Here is an 18,135-nt window from a genome sequence, read left to right on the forward strand (position 1 = left end):
ACTTTTTAAAAAAACTCAGGTTTCTACAGGCTTAAAATTGCCAATTTCCAATATATATAAGCATGTTTCAAACCCTTTTAGTTAGCAGACCTTTTCACTTTGAACCCCAAATCATCTCACCAATTTGAAAGGATAAACTGAATAAATTTTGATGAGATGTCATGAAATGATACCTGGTTTTTGTAAGAAATGAATTATGAGTTCTTGTCCAAATTGGTAATACAGAATGTAGTACAGATCCCACACCAGGTTTGAATGAGGAAAGAGCAGAATGGAGAAGGGAGGGTAAGGGAGAGAGGTGGATGAACTTATAAAACAGAAATTATAGCCCTTGGAGAGGAATCAAATTAAAGAAAACTAAGGAATAAAACATATTAAGCCACGGCCAAAGAGTGAATATAAGTTGAGGGACAAACAGAAAAGGAAATAAAAACAAAAAAATTTTTACTTTGAATTTTAAGAAAATAAAATTAAAACATTACAAATGTTTCACCCAAACAAAATGGAGAGAAATGGCACAAGGGATTAGAAGATTTAAAAGCTTTAAACATGGGGAAAAAAAAAATGGGAATTTAAATTTCTATAGGAACAAAAACTGTGGCGGTGGGTTGAACCACTACCAAAGTCATAACTGAATGCCCATGACCACTGGCATCTGAAAGGAGTGACTGGCTCCAATGCATGTGGACTCATAAAAATGAAAAAGAGTCACAGTGGAAAGAGTTTCACTGAGCACCATTAAAACAAAATGGTAAACTGTATCATAAGGGAGAAAAGAAGGGTAGCATTGTTCTTAATTTATTCACACGAGAAATTCCTAATCTTTTTTGCTTTTCCTTTGGATTTCAGGGGCAAAGGTTGAGTTTAATCATACTGCTCAGTTCAGGGCACATACAGTCTGTTTTATACTTAATAACTAATCAAGAAATTAATCCAGATGAAACCAAAAGACAAAACTGATACCCCAGGTCTCCATCTTTCATAGACATAACTCAAACAGCTGGCCTGTCTACGGAGCAACAGCAGATAACCATGCACCACAGAACCACATAACTTGCTCATTTGAAATAGGACGTTTCAAAACATGAGCCACGCTTATTCCTGTCAACATTAGCTAAGGCTGACATCCTTAACCCCAGAAATTGAATTACATGAGAATACTTTAGGATTGGTTGCTACACTCTGTCACCAAACCATATACCGTCAGATCCTATATTTACCTCATCACGAAACTTGCTGCTAGGTGGACAGAGTTTCTTCAGATGAGATTCAGCTGCCTGTTGTAAAATTCTATAAAACTGTCAAAATTCAGTCTTGAAGGCTTAGAGATGGGTCAAAATGTGGAAATAAAACTTATTATAAGACTAAAAATATATATTTAGAGGATATCTGTTAGAACCCTGGTGGTGTAGTAAAGCATTTGGCTACCAACCAAAGGTCGGCAGTTCAAATCCACCAGCCGCTCCTTAGAAACCCTATGGGGCAGTTCTACTCTACCCTATAGGGTTGCTGTGAGTCAGAATCAACTTGATGGCAACGGGTTAGATAAAGGCTGGCTACTAAACTGAAAACCTTCTCCTTAAGAATGGGAACAAGAGAAGGATACCTGCTATCACCACTTCTATTCAATATTGTACTGGAAGTCATAGCAAAAGCAATAAGGCAAGAAAAACAAATAAAAGGTACCCAAATTAGAGAAGAAGAAATAAAACTATCTCTACTTGCAGATGACATGATCCTATATAGAGAAAATCCCAAAGAATCCACAAGAAATCTTCTAGAACTGATAACAGAATTTCACAAAGTTGCAGGGAACAAGAACGCACAAAAACCAGTTGGTTTTCTATACACCAACAAGGAAAATTCTGAAAAGGAAATTAAAAAAAAAAAAAAAAATTCCATTTACAATAGAACCTAAGAGAATAAAATACCTAGGAATAAACCTAAGCAGGATGTAAAGGACTTATATAACCAAAACTAAAAACACTGCTGCAAGAGGTTAAGAGAGACCTAAATAAATGCAAAGACATTCTGTGCTCATGGACTAGAAGACTTAATACTGTGAAAATGTCAATACTATCCAAAGCTATCTATAGATTCAGTGCAATCCTGATCAAAATTCCAACAGCATTTTTAATAGAAATAGAAAAATTAATCTTCAACTTTATATGGAAAGGCAAGAGGCCTCGAAGAGCCAAAGCAATTCTGAAGAACAAAGTAGGAAGCATCACACTTCCCAATTTCAAAACGTACGGGTCCTGATTTAATGATATATCTGTAGACCAATGGGATAGAATTAAGAGCCCAGAAATAAATTCATATCTCTACAGTCAACTGATTTTTTGATAAGGGTGCTAAGTCCATTCAATGGGGAAGGAACAGTCTCTTCCACAAACAATGCTGGCAAAAACTGGATATCTGCAAACAGAAAAATTAAGCAAGATCCATACCTCACAACATACAAAAACTAATTCAAAATGGATCAAGGACCTAAAAGTGAAATCTAAAACCATAAAGTTCTTGGAAGAAAATATAGGGGCAAAGCTTGAGTTTAATGATAGACTATCAAATACCACATCAAATGCACAAGGAGCAGAAGCCAAAATAGATAACTGGGACCTCATAAAAATCAAATAATTACGTTTGTCCATGGACTTTATCAAAAAAGTAAAAAGACAACTTACAGACTGGGAAAACATCTTCAGGAGCCATATATCCGATAAGAGTCTACAATCTAAAATATATATAAAATTTCTACAACTTAACAACAAAAGGACAAATAACCCAATCAAAAAATGTACAGAAGACATGAACAGACATTTCACCAAAGAGGATATTCAAGCGGCCAACAAATCCATGCAAAGATGCTCATTGTCATTAGCCATCAGATATATGTAAGTCAAAACTATAATGAGATGCCACCTCACCCCTATTAGAATGGCAATGATCAAAAAAACAGAAAACAACAAATGTTGGTAAGGATGTAGGGAGATGAGAACTTTTATCCATTGCTGTTGGGAATGTAAAATGGTACAATCATTGTGGAAAACAATATGGCAATTCCTCAAAAAATTAAAAATACAATTGCCATATGACTTAGCAATTCCACTCCTAGGTATATAGCCCAGGGACCTAAAAGTAGTGACATGAACAAACACTTTACCCCTATGTTCACTGAAGCACCATTCACAATAGCAAAAAGGTGGAAACAACCTAAATGCCCATCAACAGATGAATGGATAAACACAATGTGGTACATACATACAATGGAATACTACTCAGCCATAAAGAGAGATGAAGTCCTGATATATGCTATGACATGGATCAGCCTCGAAAACATTATACTGAGTGAAATAATCATAAAAGGACAAATCCTATATGACTTCACTTACATGAAGTGACAAAAATAGGTAAATACATAGAGACCAATATTATTAGTGGCTACCTGGGGTGGGAGCAGGGAGGAAGAGAGGAAATTATTCTCTGGGAAGCAGTGAGTTTATGTCTATAAACCAAAAAACCAAACCAAACCTGTTGCCATCAAGTAAGAATATACATATTGCTTAAGGGTAAGTTACACAACCTGACTAATGTAACTGATATTACTAAGTTGTATACCAGAAAAAGGGCAAAATGGCGAATGTGTTATATGTAATTTTACAACAGCAACCCTCCTCCCCACAAAAAAATAAAGAGGCTGCAGTTGCTGATACTACTTAGGTACAACCAAACACCTCATAGGATTAGTTCTTTTGGTTCAAAATCTTAGGGTCATGGCTTTGTGGGACTCTCCAGTTGATTGGCCTAATATAGTTTTTAGAGTTTCTGTTCCACCCCCTATTTCCGTGAGTGGTACCTTGGGTCTTAAAAGCTTGTGAGCTACCATTCAACATATAACAATTGATCTCTATTTGTCTGGAGCAGCAGAGGAAGAAGGAGACAGGAATCAGAGAAGGAACCAGACTGTGGGTCTGACTGCCTCCATGAATTATTGTCTCCTTGAGGACTGGACAGTGCCTACCTACCACTGCTGAACCAACAGATGAATCCCGATCAGAAGAGGGAAAAATGTGGAACAGAATGTCAAATTCTTATGAAATCCAGACTTACTAGACTCATTGAGACTGAAGGAACCGCTGAATCTACTGCCCAGAGAAAATCTTTAAAACTTGAACTGAAACTATCACATGAAGTCATCTATAAGCTGAACAACAGTTTAGCTAAATTGGTAAAGAATGTTCGCCTTGAGCATTGCACTCTTTTAAAGAATTATGTGTATGAGATCAAATTGACAACAGTAACTCTAAAGCATAGATGAGAAGTTTAGGGAGCAGCATGTCTAAGTCAATGGTGGTGAAAGAATATGGATAGAGATAGCAAAAACGGTGACACAATGTGAAGAATGTAGCCAGTGTCACTGAACTGTACATGTAGAAATTGTTGAATGGGTGTATGTTCTGCTGTGTATCTTTTCACAAAAAACAAAATAAGCGTTTTTTTTTAAAGGCTGGCTCCTTATTATTGTATCTTGCATTCCTGCGCTGACTATTCACACTCTGGTTGGCCTCCAGTAGGATATGTAATATATTTCATCAATTCTTTTCACACTTTAAAAAACAAAAAACCCAGTGCCGTCAAGTCGATTCCGACTCATAGCGACCCTATGAAATCTCTGAAATCAAGATGCACGTTACAACCGATGACATGCCACAACTTTAATCAGCAGCCTTTTCTTCTCAGTGGTACATATCTGGGTGGCTCCCAAATGATGGCATCTCAGATTTAATGAAATAGAGTATAAAGTTTTCTAATCATTAAATCATTCATGTGACATGAACAAATACTTACAAATCGTCTATTTGCATATCTGACACGGTAAAGAATAATACTTGATGTATTAGTGTATGACTTTCTGAAAACTGAAAACAAGATAGAAGTGTAACACTAAAGAAAAATCTGAGTAATGAATGAGTAAAAAAATTGAATTTGAGCACTGAAATAAAAAATGTTTACAAATTATAAAATCCTACCAAGAATCTATAAAGTTCTAACAAGAACGAAGAGAGAAATCACTTAGTTCTATCAAATAAAATAAAAATATCTAAAACCACAGCCCCAAACAATAGCATACAACAACAAACTTCAAAAAGTTTTAACTTTGAAATTTTACTGAGAGGAAAACATCTTATTACTCACAAAGTCAATTACTTTACATTTCAATTCTGTAAAACATTTATTTATAAAGTGATTTATCTGAATACAGCCTATTTCATCCAAAATAAGCCAATATCTCCACAAAGTCACTTACTGGCATGCGTTCTGTTACACCTCCAATCTTAAAGTTCATCGTGGATCTCACTGTCTGGGCACCATAATACTTATCATTTGGGACCTTGAGTTCACCGAAAGTGTCATATTCTATCCGATAGGAATTCTGGCTCGCCTAAAGACAAGGATAAGACACTGTTACAACTTGAAAAGAAACCAAGTTCCAAAAGCAATAACATCACATCAGCTGTAAGGGCAAAGAAATCTTAGTAAGTACCACAAAGACAAAAGGGGCTAAAATTCCATTTGGGTCCTCATTCTACTCCCTCCTCCTCTAGCTCTTTTCTTGGGAAATTTTTCTCACACAAATTTATTAATGTAGACGCTAAAGATGTAGAATTCACATAATAAACAAATGATCTTTTCCAATTTATATGCTTATTATAGGTCAAGCTTTGGCCAATTCAATGTACTTACATTAATGTTTATTTTACCGGGGACTTTAAAAAATATTCTAGAGATGATACTTTGAAATTCATAAATGTCACATATTTAAAGAAAGCTTAACTGTGGTCTACAAATATTATGCATGAGAGATAGCATAGTATCATACAAACAGTCCAGGCTTTGAAGTCAGAAGGTCCAACACTTAGCAACTGTGTCCCCTTCAGCAAGTCATCTTTTCCCATCTATAAATCAAATGGACAGATGAGAGAAGATGGACTAGATCAGTTCTTAAACTTTTCGGGGGTGATACAACCATTTAAGAATCTGATGAAGCATCTCATAACATGGAAGGATCTGGATGGCACGAAAGGATATACTGTATGAGACCACTACCAGCAAAAACTCATGGAATGGTTTATACTCAAAAAGAAACACTCTTTGATGGTTACGAGGGAGGGGAAGGGTGGGGATGGAAAAACACTAAATAGACAACAGATAAGTGGTAACTTTGGTGAAGGGTTAAGATAATACACAATACAGGGGTAGCCAACACAACTTCTACAAGGCAAGGTCATGGAAGCTCCATAAATACATCCAAACTCCCTGAGGGATCAAATCGCTGGGCTGAGGGGTGTGGGGACCATGGTCTAGGTGAATATCTAGCTCAACTGGCATAACGTAGTTTACAAAGAAAATGTTCTACACTGTACTGTAATGAGTAGTGTCTGGGGTCTTAAAAGCCTGTGAGCAGCCGTCTAGGATACTCCACTGGTCTCACCCCTTCAGGAGCACAGAAGAATGAAGAAAACTAAAGATACAAGGGAAAGTCCAAAGGACTAATGGACTACATCTACCATGGCCTCCACCACACTGAGCCCAGTACAAGTAGATGGTGCCTGGCTACCACCACTGGCTGCTCTGACAGGGATCACAACAGAGGGTCCCGGACAGAGCTGGAGAAAAACGTAGATCAAAGTTCTAACTCAAAAAGAAAGACCAGGCTTGCTGGTCTGACAGACTGGAGAAACCCCGAGATCATGGCCCCTGGACACCTTATCAGCTTAGTAATGATGTCACTCCCTGAGGTTCACCCTTCAACCAAAGATTGGACAGGTCCAGAAAACAAAACGAGACTAAAGGGGTACACCAGCCCTGGGGCAAGGACTAAAAGGCAAGGCATGAGGGGGCAGGAGAGCTGGTAATAGGGAACCTAAGGTTGAGAAGGGAGAGTGTAGACATGTCGTGGGGTGCTTAACCAATGTCATAAAACAATAAGTATACTGTTCAATGAGAAACTAGTTCTGTAAACCTTCATCTACAGTACAATAAAAAAAAGAATCTGAGGAAAGCTATGGATCCTTTCTCTAGAAAAATTAACATAATAACATCTACAGAAAATTTTACCTTTAATTTTCAGTGGTTTACTAACATCTTGAAGCCAACCCTTTACCCAGAATAAAGACCTATGGGCCCAAAGATTCTTTGAGGGCTAACTTGGGATCCTATGAAGTATATTAACTTGTACTATTAAAAATAATTAATAATAGCCCCCAACATATTTTATAACACTGTATACAATACTTATTATAAAACACTAGAAATTTGGGATTTACATATAATACTTTAAAACTGAAGAGACTTCAGAGAGATACACAGAAATTTAATACGGTCACCTTGCATTAATTATGAAATAAATATTATCAGAGGATTCAAAGATATATATTTTGAAATCTCTAACCAAGTAATTTTGTTTTAATAAACAGTCCTCTAAGAAGGAAATTTTAATTTGTAGTTATCTCCTGGGCCTAGGAAGATTCAGGAAACCCTTCACATGTTATAAAGCTTTTTAGACTGCATGAAAGTAAAAGCATCATTGGATCTAAGTAGAAATCTAGGAACATAACCAATAAAGTACATTTTTCTCCCACGGCTAAAATGATGCACAGGACTGGCCTAGGCCAAAAAGAAAAAGTAGATAATAATAAAAGTAATCCTATCTCGGTATCTATAGAGCTATATAACAAACATTTTTCCCCCGCATTGCCTTATTTGACTTTCACAACTACCCCAGGAGAGTTTACCACTACCACTCCCACCTTCAAAGAGACCCTAAGGCTAAAAGGAAAGAATAAATAACTTCAACAGATCACCCAGATAGCATGCGGGAGGGCCTGGACTCAAACCACTCTGACAGGCTCCAAAAGCTCTTGGATTCACTTTTCTGTTACCACCTCAGTAAGTCTGGAAACTGGGGCAGTAACTCCAGATAAGCTCACATGAAACCCTTGAATTGCACACCTACCCTGTAAAATAAAAGGCACTGAAGATGTGTGGTTGAGGTATTTCTCTAGTGAAGCTCAGTTATACTGATACCACTGTACATTCAACTTGCCTACCACCCTTTAAGCCAAAGGCAGCTGGGACTTTGTATCTCAAATAAAAATATTTTGCATTGTGACACCTGTTTTGAGTATTCTAAGTAAATATCCTTGTATGTAAAAATATACTTTGGTCCAATAACACTAGCGATGACAGCAGTAGTACTGAGTACTGAGAACACTAGGTTCTTCTTTCTGTCCATCACCTTGTTATAAGAGAGCAAAAAAGGTGCCACCTACAAAGAACAGGGACTAGCTTTTGTCAGTTGTTTGTGAAATCAGTCTCAAGTCCTTACATTTACATCATCACACTTTGCATTCAAAATCATTACATTTGCATTATAAAACAATGATAATTTTGGTCCTAAATAACAGAAGGAGACAGGAAAGCTGGTAATGGAGAACCCAAGGTCGAGGGGAGAGTGTTGACAGGTCATGGGTTGGCACCCAGTGTCACAAAATGATGTGTGTATTGATTGTTTAATAAGAAACTAATTTGCTCTGTAAAGCTTCATCTAAATTATTGGGGGAAAAAAACAGGTGGCTACGATAAAGTTCTGATTCATTCAAAGTCAGTTGAAAAGATTCAAATCATTAGTAAACCTGAGCAATATACTTCAGCCTAAACCTTAAAAATTTTTTAATAAAAAAATAACAGCCTCAATCAAACCCTAGGATTTTAGCACTAATCATTAGCATAACGCAGAAGTCAACTGCACTGAAATCACAACCTCGTCAAACACGTAAAATTCTACTTCCTATCTTCACAGTGGAGCCCTAGTGGAGCAGTGGTTAAGAGCTACAGCTGCTAACCAAAAGGTGGGCAGTTCGAATCCACCAGCCACTCCTTGGAACCCCTATGAGGCAGTTCTACTCTGTCATTTAGAGTTGCTATGAGTTAGAATTGAATCGATCGCAAAAGAATCTCGTAATATGTGTGTGCCTTAGGTGCTGTCGAGTCAGTTCCTAGCGACCTTATGTACAACAGAACAAACGCTGCCCAGTCCTGTGCCAGACTCACAATCATTGCTATGGTTTTCAATTTTCACACTATGTTTCACCAGTTTGTAGAACAGAAACTCCTGCAGCTGTGCATCACAGAAACCTAAGGCCAATCTATGACTAACAGGACGGTGGAGTTTATGTCCCCCAAACTAAAGCAATCAAAGCCCCCGCTTATAGACTGTTTCATGGGATGTGATCTAAAATACTTCAAAAGACAGAAGGGGATCCAAAGGGAGGTGACAGGCAGTATGTGAAATCCCACTGAAGAAAAGCACTTTGTTTAGACCACTGGCCTTTCCTTTAGGAGCTGAGCACTTAACAACTGTGCCATGAGGGCTCCTTCTATGCACATAAACCAAAAAGACCAAATCCGTTGCTGGTGAGTTATTGCAACTCCTAGCGACCCTACAGGACAGAGTAGAACTGCCCCATAGGTTTCCAAGGAGCGTTTGGTAGATTCAAACTGCCGGCTTTTTGGTTAGCAGCTCAGCTCTTAACCATTGTACCACCAGGGCTCCCTACGCAGTGTCTTATTCACAGGACCCGATATATGGAAGGCTTCAATAAATATGTTACGTTTTTATGGTAAAGCTGGGTTTATGTGAATTTCTCATCACTAACACCACGAAGAACTTTTAACAAAATCAATACAGGAATTTTGGAGCAAAGAGAGAAGGTTAGAGGAAGAAGGATGTGTTTAGAATTACGCAAAAAAAAAAAAAACTTCATCTGATGATCTGACGCTAGCTAACATTACAACCCTAAGAGCAAGGGAGTGCTCATTTGTTTGTTTTTTAATTATTTATTGTGCTTTAAGTTTACAGATGAAGTCAATCTCTCATACAAAAAGTTATACACCCCTTGCTATGTACTCCTAACTGCTCTCCTCTTAATGAGACAGCACACTCCTCCTCTCCGCCCTGTATTCCCTGTGTCCATTCAGCCAGCTCCTGTCCCCCTCTTCCTTCTCATCTGGCCTCTGGACAGGAGTTGCCCACATAGTTTCATGTGTCTACTTGAGCCAAGAAGCTCACTCCTCACCAGTATCGTGATCTGTATTATAGTCCAGTCTGGAGAGTTAGCTTTCGGAATGGTTCCAATCTTGGGCTAAAAAAGGGTCTGGGTACCATGACCTCCAAAGTCCCTCTGGTCTCAGACCATTAAGCCTGGTCTTTTTACGAGAATTTCAGATCTGCATCCCATTGCTCTCCTGCTCCATCAGGGGTTCTCTGTTGTGTTCCCTGTCAGGGCAGTGATCAGTGGTACCCGGGCACCATCTAGTTCTTCGGGTCACGGCTGATGTAGTCTCTGGTTATGTGGCCCTTTCTGTCTCTTGGGCTCATAATTACCTCATGTCTTTGGTATTCTTCATTCTCCTTTGCTCCAGGTGGGTTGAGACCAATTGATGCATCCTAGATGGCCACTTTCTAGCATTTAAGACCCCAGACGCCGCACATCAAAGTGGGATGCATAATGTTTTCTTAATACATTTTGTTATGCCAATTCACCTAGGTGTCCCCCGAAACCATGGTCCCCAGACTCCTGTCCCTGCTACTCCGGCCTTCAAAGTGTTTGGTTGTATTCTGGAAACATCTTTGCTTTTGGTTTAGTCCGGGAGTGCTCATTTTTTAACATTTGCTCCAAAGGGATAGATTCAGGAGTTTTCAGTCTCATTTTCCCTTTACACAAAATACTTTTTTTTTTTTAAAGGCTCTTAAATTGTTAGAGCAGGGAGTTCCAGGAATATAAAACATCCCTCATTTTGTAGTTTCAGGTATAGTGACACCATCAAATTATCTTAAAGTTTATAGTCTAGGAAAATTCTTGGCATTTTCAAAGACCTGAGATGGGTGCATTTATTTAAAGTGCATTTCTACAGTCAAAGGCTGTCAAGGTACTTTCACGTGTATAATCTTGCTGAGTAGCTGTAATTATTTCTATTTTACATGAAGAAACAGACAACTTGCTCAAAGTAGTGGAGTGGAATTTGAAAGCACATCTCTGACTGCAAAGCTCATACTACACCATATTAAACAGCAGAGAATTGTAACTCTCCCCTAAATCGCCGTAAATTTCTTAAACTTTTCCTAACAATACACACAGGAACGTAAGTATCTAAAGCTTTTTAAAGCCTCAATTACTGAAGGGTTAATAACTCAGCATGTCAGAACTTCAACTTGGACCTTCAAGTCCCTTAGCTTCTATTAATGAAAAGTGCTCATTCAGCAATAGTTAGGTCGTACTCAACCTCCTCGAACACGCTTCAGAATACGAGACCGAAGTTTAAGAATTTCAGGGTTTTACAAAAGTTAAGTGAGGAAAAACTACATTCAGCCTAACAAAATGAATCGGCGATTTCACAAGTAAAATCTTCAAGTTCCTGAGATCTTTCAACCCCACCTGCAGGGCTGAAAGCAGTTCAGCGCTCACCGTGGCGCCAGCTCAGAGGCGACTGGAATAACCCTCTGCCCGGGACCGGCCCGCAAGGCCCAGCTACGGGGGTCGGGGAGAGGCAAGGAGCCACCCCAGCCTCCCCTCACCCGGCACTGCCTGGGGCCTTCTGCACCGGCAGAACGGAGGCAGTAAGCGCCGGTGAGGTAGACGGGCTACCCCGAGCTCCCCAGCCTTGGCTCGGCCTTCGGGCCTCTGCGGAGAGGCCAGGAGCGGGCCCGGAGGACCCTCGCCGGCAGCAGCCTCTCCTCCCCAGGCGTTCCCCGGGCCGGAGGCTCCCACCCCGCGCTGCAGGAAGCGCCCCGGCCGGGAGGCCTGCCACGCCGGCGCGGGCGCGGAGCCCACTGCCGGGTTCGGCCAGGACGCCCGGGGAGTCCCCCCCGCCAGCCCGCGGGCCGCCAGCAGGAGGCTGAAGGTCACCGCGCGAAGGCCGGGGACGGGCGGCCTGCGCTCACCATTCGAGCAGCGTTCGGGGGCCGGGATGGGAGGCCGGCAGAGCTACCGAGGCCGGGAGCGGAGCCTGGGGCTGCAGGCCGCACGAGGCGATCCTGGCGCGCGAGGAATCGGAGCGCTCGGCTCATTTCGCCGTATTAGCGTGGGTAGGTCTCTGGGTGTGTGTGGCCACGCCTCCACGCTAGCTGTCAGAATCTTTCCGGCCAGCCGATCCTCCGCTCTTACCCAATCAACAGCCACAAAATGGGCGGGACCAATGGTGAATAACCAATAAAGAGTGAGGAGGCGGGCGTTTGAAACCTCGGATTCATGGGAAACTACTGGGAAGGGTATTATGGGAAAGGGAGTTTATGCTATTCTTTGAGCCAGTTTGGTTGTGGTATCTGGCTGATAGAGGGTGAGACTACTTATTGTTGAGTCAGTTGGTGTTTGGTTGGTGAAATAACTTATATTTATCATGTGATCACTTATTACATGTTCTTTTTGTTGGAAAGTTTTTTTTATTTCTTCCAGATTATATCTTCCATGTAGAAATTTTGGAGAGCATAGCAAAGTATAGCGAATTAAATAGGAGTGTTCCTAATCCCACCACTTAAAGATAAAATAACCGCTTGTTTCTCTTGTTGTTTTGAGGTCTCTACAATTTCCTTTCTCTTCACGACATGTAATCTCAAAAGTGTTTTTTAAAGTGTGCAGTGTGGGAGATGTCCACAATTACAGGTGATTTAAAATGTTTTATTATTTGCATTTAGGTTCTTAAAGTTTTCTGTATGGATAACATACATTTTTCAACTTAAAAAGTCATATTGTTTTAATATAATAGGTGGTGGTAAAAAGTAGGAACTAATAAAAAAAAATTGCACCTGAACCCAATTCTGTCTCCTGTCTTCACCTTTCTATTACTTGGAACCAGATGACAGCTAATCAAGAAGAACCATTGAATGATGGTCTAGAAGTCAAAAGTCCAGAACCTGGGAAGCCACACTTAGACGAGTCAGTGGTTCTGTGAAAACTCCTGGTAACACTCTTTATGTCATATTGTAGCTTGTGTATTTGACTCATATATATTTAAAATGTGAACATTTGAATGAGAGAGCATAATAATTGAGCTATAATCAAAACACTCTGGAAAACCCACTGAATTCTTGGTATCTCAGATATCAACTGATGATTCAAAAATTACTGAAATACTTACTGAAAAATGAACCAAGGATGATGCAGAAGGTCGAATAAAGGGGGGAAAAATCAAAATAAAAAAAAAGTAATGGTTTTAGGAAACAATGAACCATCTATCCCATATGTTTACACTTTCAATATTACAAGGCAAACAACACTTTTCATATGAAGATAAAAAAATTTTTTTTTTTTAGATTGTTATTATTTAACAAAACTATAGAAACTGTCATTTTCTGGGAATTAGAATCATTACTAGAAAATGCTAACATTTTGATGCACTTGCTTCATATTCTTTGTAATATGAAAGATATAAAACACCACTAATAAAAATATAAGAAATGGAGTGGCCTTCACTACTCACATTCCCAAGAACTGTCATGATTTTGATATGTATCTTCTGAGTATATCTTTTGCTTCATATTGATATTCAAACAATGGTTTTAAAATTTTACTTTAACATTTTTCTGTTTTATGACTCAACACTGTGTTTTCAAGGTCTACCTATAATCTTTTTAACTTAATGGTATTCCATCACATAAATTTAATTCATTTTATTTATCACTTTTTCTTAATTATCTTATTAACTTAATAATATTTCATCACATGAATATAAAACATTTTATTTATCCAGTTTCTTAATGAAGGGCATTTTTTGCTGTTACACATGGTGCTTCAATGAACAGAAGTTTATCATTTCTTTGTAGATTGTCTATTTGTTGAGTAATGTCCCTCTTTATTTATTGGTGTTTGTTATTCTAAATTTTTTTTTTTAGTACTGTTATTTATATACCAGTTTTCTACTGGTTATTATTTGACTGATGTATATTTCTCATTTTATTTTAGACAATTTCTTTTTATTTTGTTTTAAGTGTATCTCCTGTTTCTACCACACAGTATAACTTTTTAAAAATCCAAATCAATAGCCTTTTTTAAAAAATGCACTATTTTACTTCTTTTTAACAATCTCCTTCTGACACATATTATGTTCCAGGAATTTTTCTAAGCACTTTACATGTATTAATTCACTTAACACTCAAGACACCCCTGCAAGGTATGTCCTATTATTATTTCTGTTTATAGAAGAGAAAATTGATGGCCAAGATCATCCACCTGGCCCAGTATCTTAACTATTTTGTAAGGCATGTTGTGAGATTTATTTTCTGTATCATTATTAATATTTCTCAGGAAATAGTATCAGGCACTGCAGAATGATTGAAAATAATTTTTTAAGTAAGTAAATAAACAGGTCGTGGCATATTCCACTTTGCAAAGAGGTGAGTTTAATTACCTTCCCCTTGAATTTGGGCTAGCCTTATGACTCACTAATAGCCAATAGAATCTAAGAGAAATGACTTCTGAAGCCAGGTCAGAAAACACCCTGCTGTTTCCCCATGGTTCTAGTGGGACATTTGCTCTGCACTAAGCCAGCCACCACGCAAAATATTTGACTACTGTGAGACCATCATGCTTAATCAGTCACCTGTAGGTAGTCAAGTCAACAGCACTAGCTGACACCCACCGTCAGCTCTCAGCCATGTGAGTGAGCCATCTTGATGTCCAGCCCAGATTGACTCACATAATGGGAGTCCACAGACAGGGCAGTTTCCAGATTAGATAATCTTATTGTTGTACTTTTATATCTCTGCTGTTCTTTTGGTTCTACCCCTTTCCTTGTGTAGGCTTCATGTTCAGCTGTTAACAAGATGACTGCAGCAATTCCAGATCTCACATATGCACATAATAACTTCCAGTGAACAGGAGCAAGCATTCTATCCAGAAACTCTCAGAAGAATGAGAAAGAGCTTTCCCAGAAAAAAAAAAAAAAATTTTTTTTTTTTTTTTGAAGCCCTTTGCAAATATCTTATCAAGTCTCATTGATCCAAATTGGGTCACGTGCCCTTCCAAAGTAATCACTGGCAAAGGAGACTGGGATAACCTTGAACTAGCAGGCTCACCGCTAGGCTTAGATATGGAGTCAGGTTTCCCTGAGATAAATAAGTTACACAGTGAAGGGGTAAATAAAACAAAGGGGGGGTGCTCTTTTAGGAGGTGTGAAGGTAGTTACAGATATGAGTAGAAAACCTTGTTAGATACCCCTGGTGCCCCAAATGGCCAATCTCAACCAACCTGTGATTTCTGCCCCATAGGTTTTCCTATGGGAGTCCTAGGCTATAATCTTTACGGGAGCAAACCGCCACATCTTTCTCTGGCAGAGGGGCTGGTGGGTTGAAACTGCTGACCTTTTGAGTTGTAGCCTAGTGCTTAATTATTGTACCACCAGGACTCCTGGTGTTTGGCTTTCATCATATCCGCCTAGAGACAATTTCGGAGCCCTGGTCACACAATAGTTAAGAGCTTCAGCTGATAACCAAAAGGTTGGCAGTTCAAATCCACCAGCTACTCCTTGGAAACCCTATGGGGGCAGTTCTACTCTATGAGTTGGAATCGACTCCACAGCAACAGGTTAGAGACAATTGCAGTAGGTTGCTGTTTACACAACCTGCTCCCTATATTATCCTGCTCCAATCCATACCACATGCCTCTACCCACGTAATGTCTCTAACATACAAGGCTGGTTTAGTCCCTTTATCACTTAGTATAGCTCTGGTGGCTCTCCATTGTCTATTAAATTCGAACTCCTGTCATGGCATAAGGAGCCTTGATGGTGCAGTGGTTAAAGCGCTCACCTGCTAACCAAAAGGTCAATGGTTCAAACCCACCAGCCACTGTGTGGGAGAAAGATGTGACAGTCTGCGTCCATAAAGATTACAACCTTGGAAACCCCAGAGGGCAATTCTACTCTGTCCAACAGGTCACTATGAGTCAAGATGGCACATAACAACAACAACATTCTCTGACTTCCAGATAACATTGGTGGCTTAAGCCTTCATCTGTCAAGATAACCATTTTGGTTTCCCCCTTCACCCAATTTATTTATTCACTCACTCATTCAATAAATATTTATTAAGTGCTTACTATGTACCAGGCACAGTTTGATGCTTGAGGATAGGGCAATGAATAAAATAGACCCAGTTTTTGCCCTCATGGAGCTTATAGTCTAAATGGGGAAAATGTCCTTGAAAATAAATAAATAAATAAAATTTATATATCACGTTATCATAATTGTGGCAAGTGCTACAAAGAAAAACTAGCAGATAAAACAGACAGCCCTGTTAAGTGGAAAATTATATTATTAAAATCATTAGTATTGAATTCTCTTCACATTCTGAAATAAATTCTGTTTGGTAGTTGTTCTTTAAACAGAATACTGGATTTGATTTATTAATGTCTTTTTAACATCTTGGAATATCTAGAAATGAAATTAGTTTTTTTTTTTTGTAATTATTTCAGGTTTTGGTACAGTGTTGTACTAGCTTCATTTAATGAACTGGGGAGCTTTCTATTTTGTTTGCTCTGAAACAATTTAACTTAGGAATTCTCTTCCTTAAAACTTTGAATGACTTCTTCTGTAACTGCCTAGACCTAGAACCCTTTGAGAGTATAATTTTTTGGTGAGTTTTTCTATTATTTCAATTTTTTAAAAGATTTTCTGCCTCTACTTGAGTCAATTTTGGTAATTTATATTTTCCTAAAAAACTATCAATTTCATGGAGATTTAGATTTTTATTAGCATAAAAACCAAAACCAAACCCTTTGCCACTGAGTCAATTCCAACTCATAGCAACCCTATAGTATGGAGTAGAACTGCCCTGTAAGGTTTCCAAGAAGCAGTTGGTGGATTTGAGCTGCCCACCTTTTGGTTAGCAACCTGAGCTCTTAACCACTGCACCACCAGGGCTCTTTTATTAGTACAGTGCTATACAATTAAATCTTGTAATTTAAAAATGTACTTTACTTATGTCTCTGGTATCATTATTAAAAATACAGATGTATGTTCTCATTCTCTGATATTTTTCTCTCTACAGTTGCTGGTGTTTGTTCTATTCCATTGTGTTTTTGTGAATGATCAACTTTCTGTTAAATCTGGTATTTATATGGGTACCCACCAACCCAGTGCCATTGAGTGGATTTCGACTTATAGCAACCCTATAGGACGGAGTAGAACTGTAGGGTCTGATAAATCATAACCAATTCTAAATTTGTTTCATTTAACTTTGTTAAATTTTATTGGTACCAACTAAAAGTACCCTTTGAATAGTAAGAAATGAGAGACAGGGAAGTAGTTGGCAAAGACACCCCTGCTTCTCTTCAGTGTCCAGAACGGTACAGCGGCCAGTTTGAAACCAATCTCATCTGTCAAGTAGTCAAACATCCAGTGGATACTCAATGGAGTTAGGGTCATTTAGGCCTCTAAGAGGGTTTATGTTTTTATACTGCTCAACTCAAACCTGAAAAAAAACAAACTTATGGCTGTTGAGTCTATTCTGACTCATAGCAACCGTATGGGATAGAGTAGAACTGCCCCACAGGGTTTCCAAGCCTGTGAATCTTTATGGAAATGACTGCCACATCTTTCTCCCATGGAGCGGCTGGAAGGTCTGAACCTCCAACCTTTTGGTTAGCAGCTGAGCACATTAACCACTGTACCACCAGGGCTCCTTCTGCTCCACCCAATAGTCTTTAAATCCTTGTCTAACATTTCTTTAAAGGGAGTAGGAAGAAATTGATTTTCTGTTATTATCAGGACTTTTTGGAGAAATTGCTGATTCCGGGACTGGGGCAGGAAATAAGATGAACCTGTGGACGTATGTCAAAGGGATACAGGAGCCAACTGAAAGAGCTCCCGATGGACAAAACTGAAACAATATGAACAATAAATAAATAAAGTACTACTGGGATTGGAGCCCTGGTGGCGCAGCAGCTAAGAGCTCAGCTGCTAACCAAGAGGTCAGCAGTCCGAATCCACCAGCTGATCCTTGGGAACCCTCTGAGGCAGTTCTACTCTGTGCTGTAGGGTTGCTGTTAATCGGAATCAACTCCACAGCAACGGGTTTGA

General features: G+C 39.0%; 1 protein-coding gene across 2 annotated transcripts in view; it reads right to left on the reverse strand.

Annotated features, from left to right (window-relative positions):
• Positions 1-12,153, reverse strand: part of FH (fumarate hydratase) — a 29,831-nt gene extending 17,678 nt beyond the window's left edge. Inside the window, exons 1-2 of one of the 2 annotated variants that reach the window (XM_064276720.1) lie at positions 12,005-12,153; positions 5,309-5,443 (exon numbers count right to left, since the gene is read on the reverse strand). In XM_064276720.1, coding sequence (XP_064132790.1) covers positions 5,309-5,443; positions 12,005-12,130 — 261 coding nt within the window. In that variant the 5' untranslated portion in view covers positions 12,131-12,153. Of the gene's footprint in view, positions 1-5,308; positions 5,444-11,528; positions 11,755-12,004 lie in introns of those variants that run through there. The other variant, XM_064276721.1, reaches the window with a different exon arrangement.
• Between the last annotated feature and the right edge of the window lie 5,982 nt (positions 12,154-18,135).

The sequence above is a fragment of the Loxodonta africana genome, chromosome 25 (genome assembly GCF_030014295.1).
Source record: "Loxodonta africana isolate mLoxAfr1 chromosome 25, mLoxAfr1.hap2, whole genome shotgun sequence".
Taxonomy (NCBI): Eukaryota; Metazoa; Chordata; class Mammalia; order Proboscidea; family Elephantidae; genus Loxodonta; species Loxodonta africana.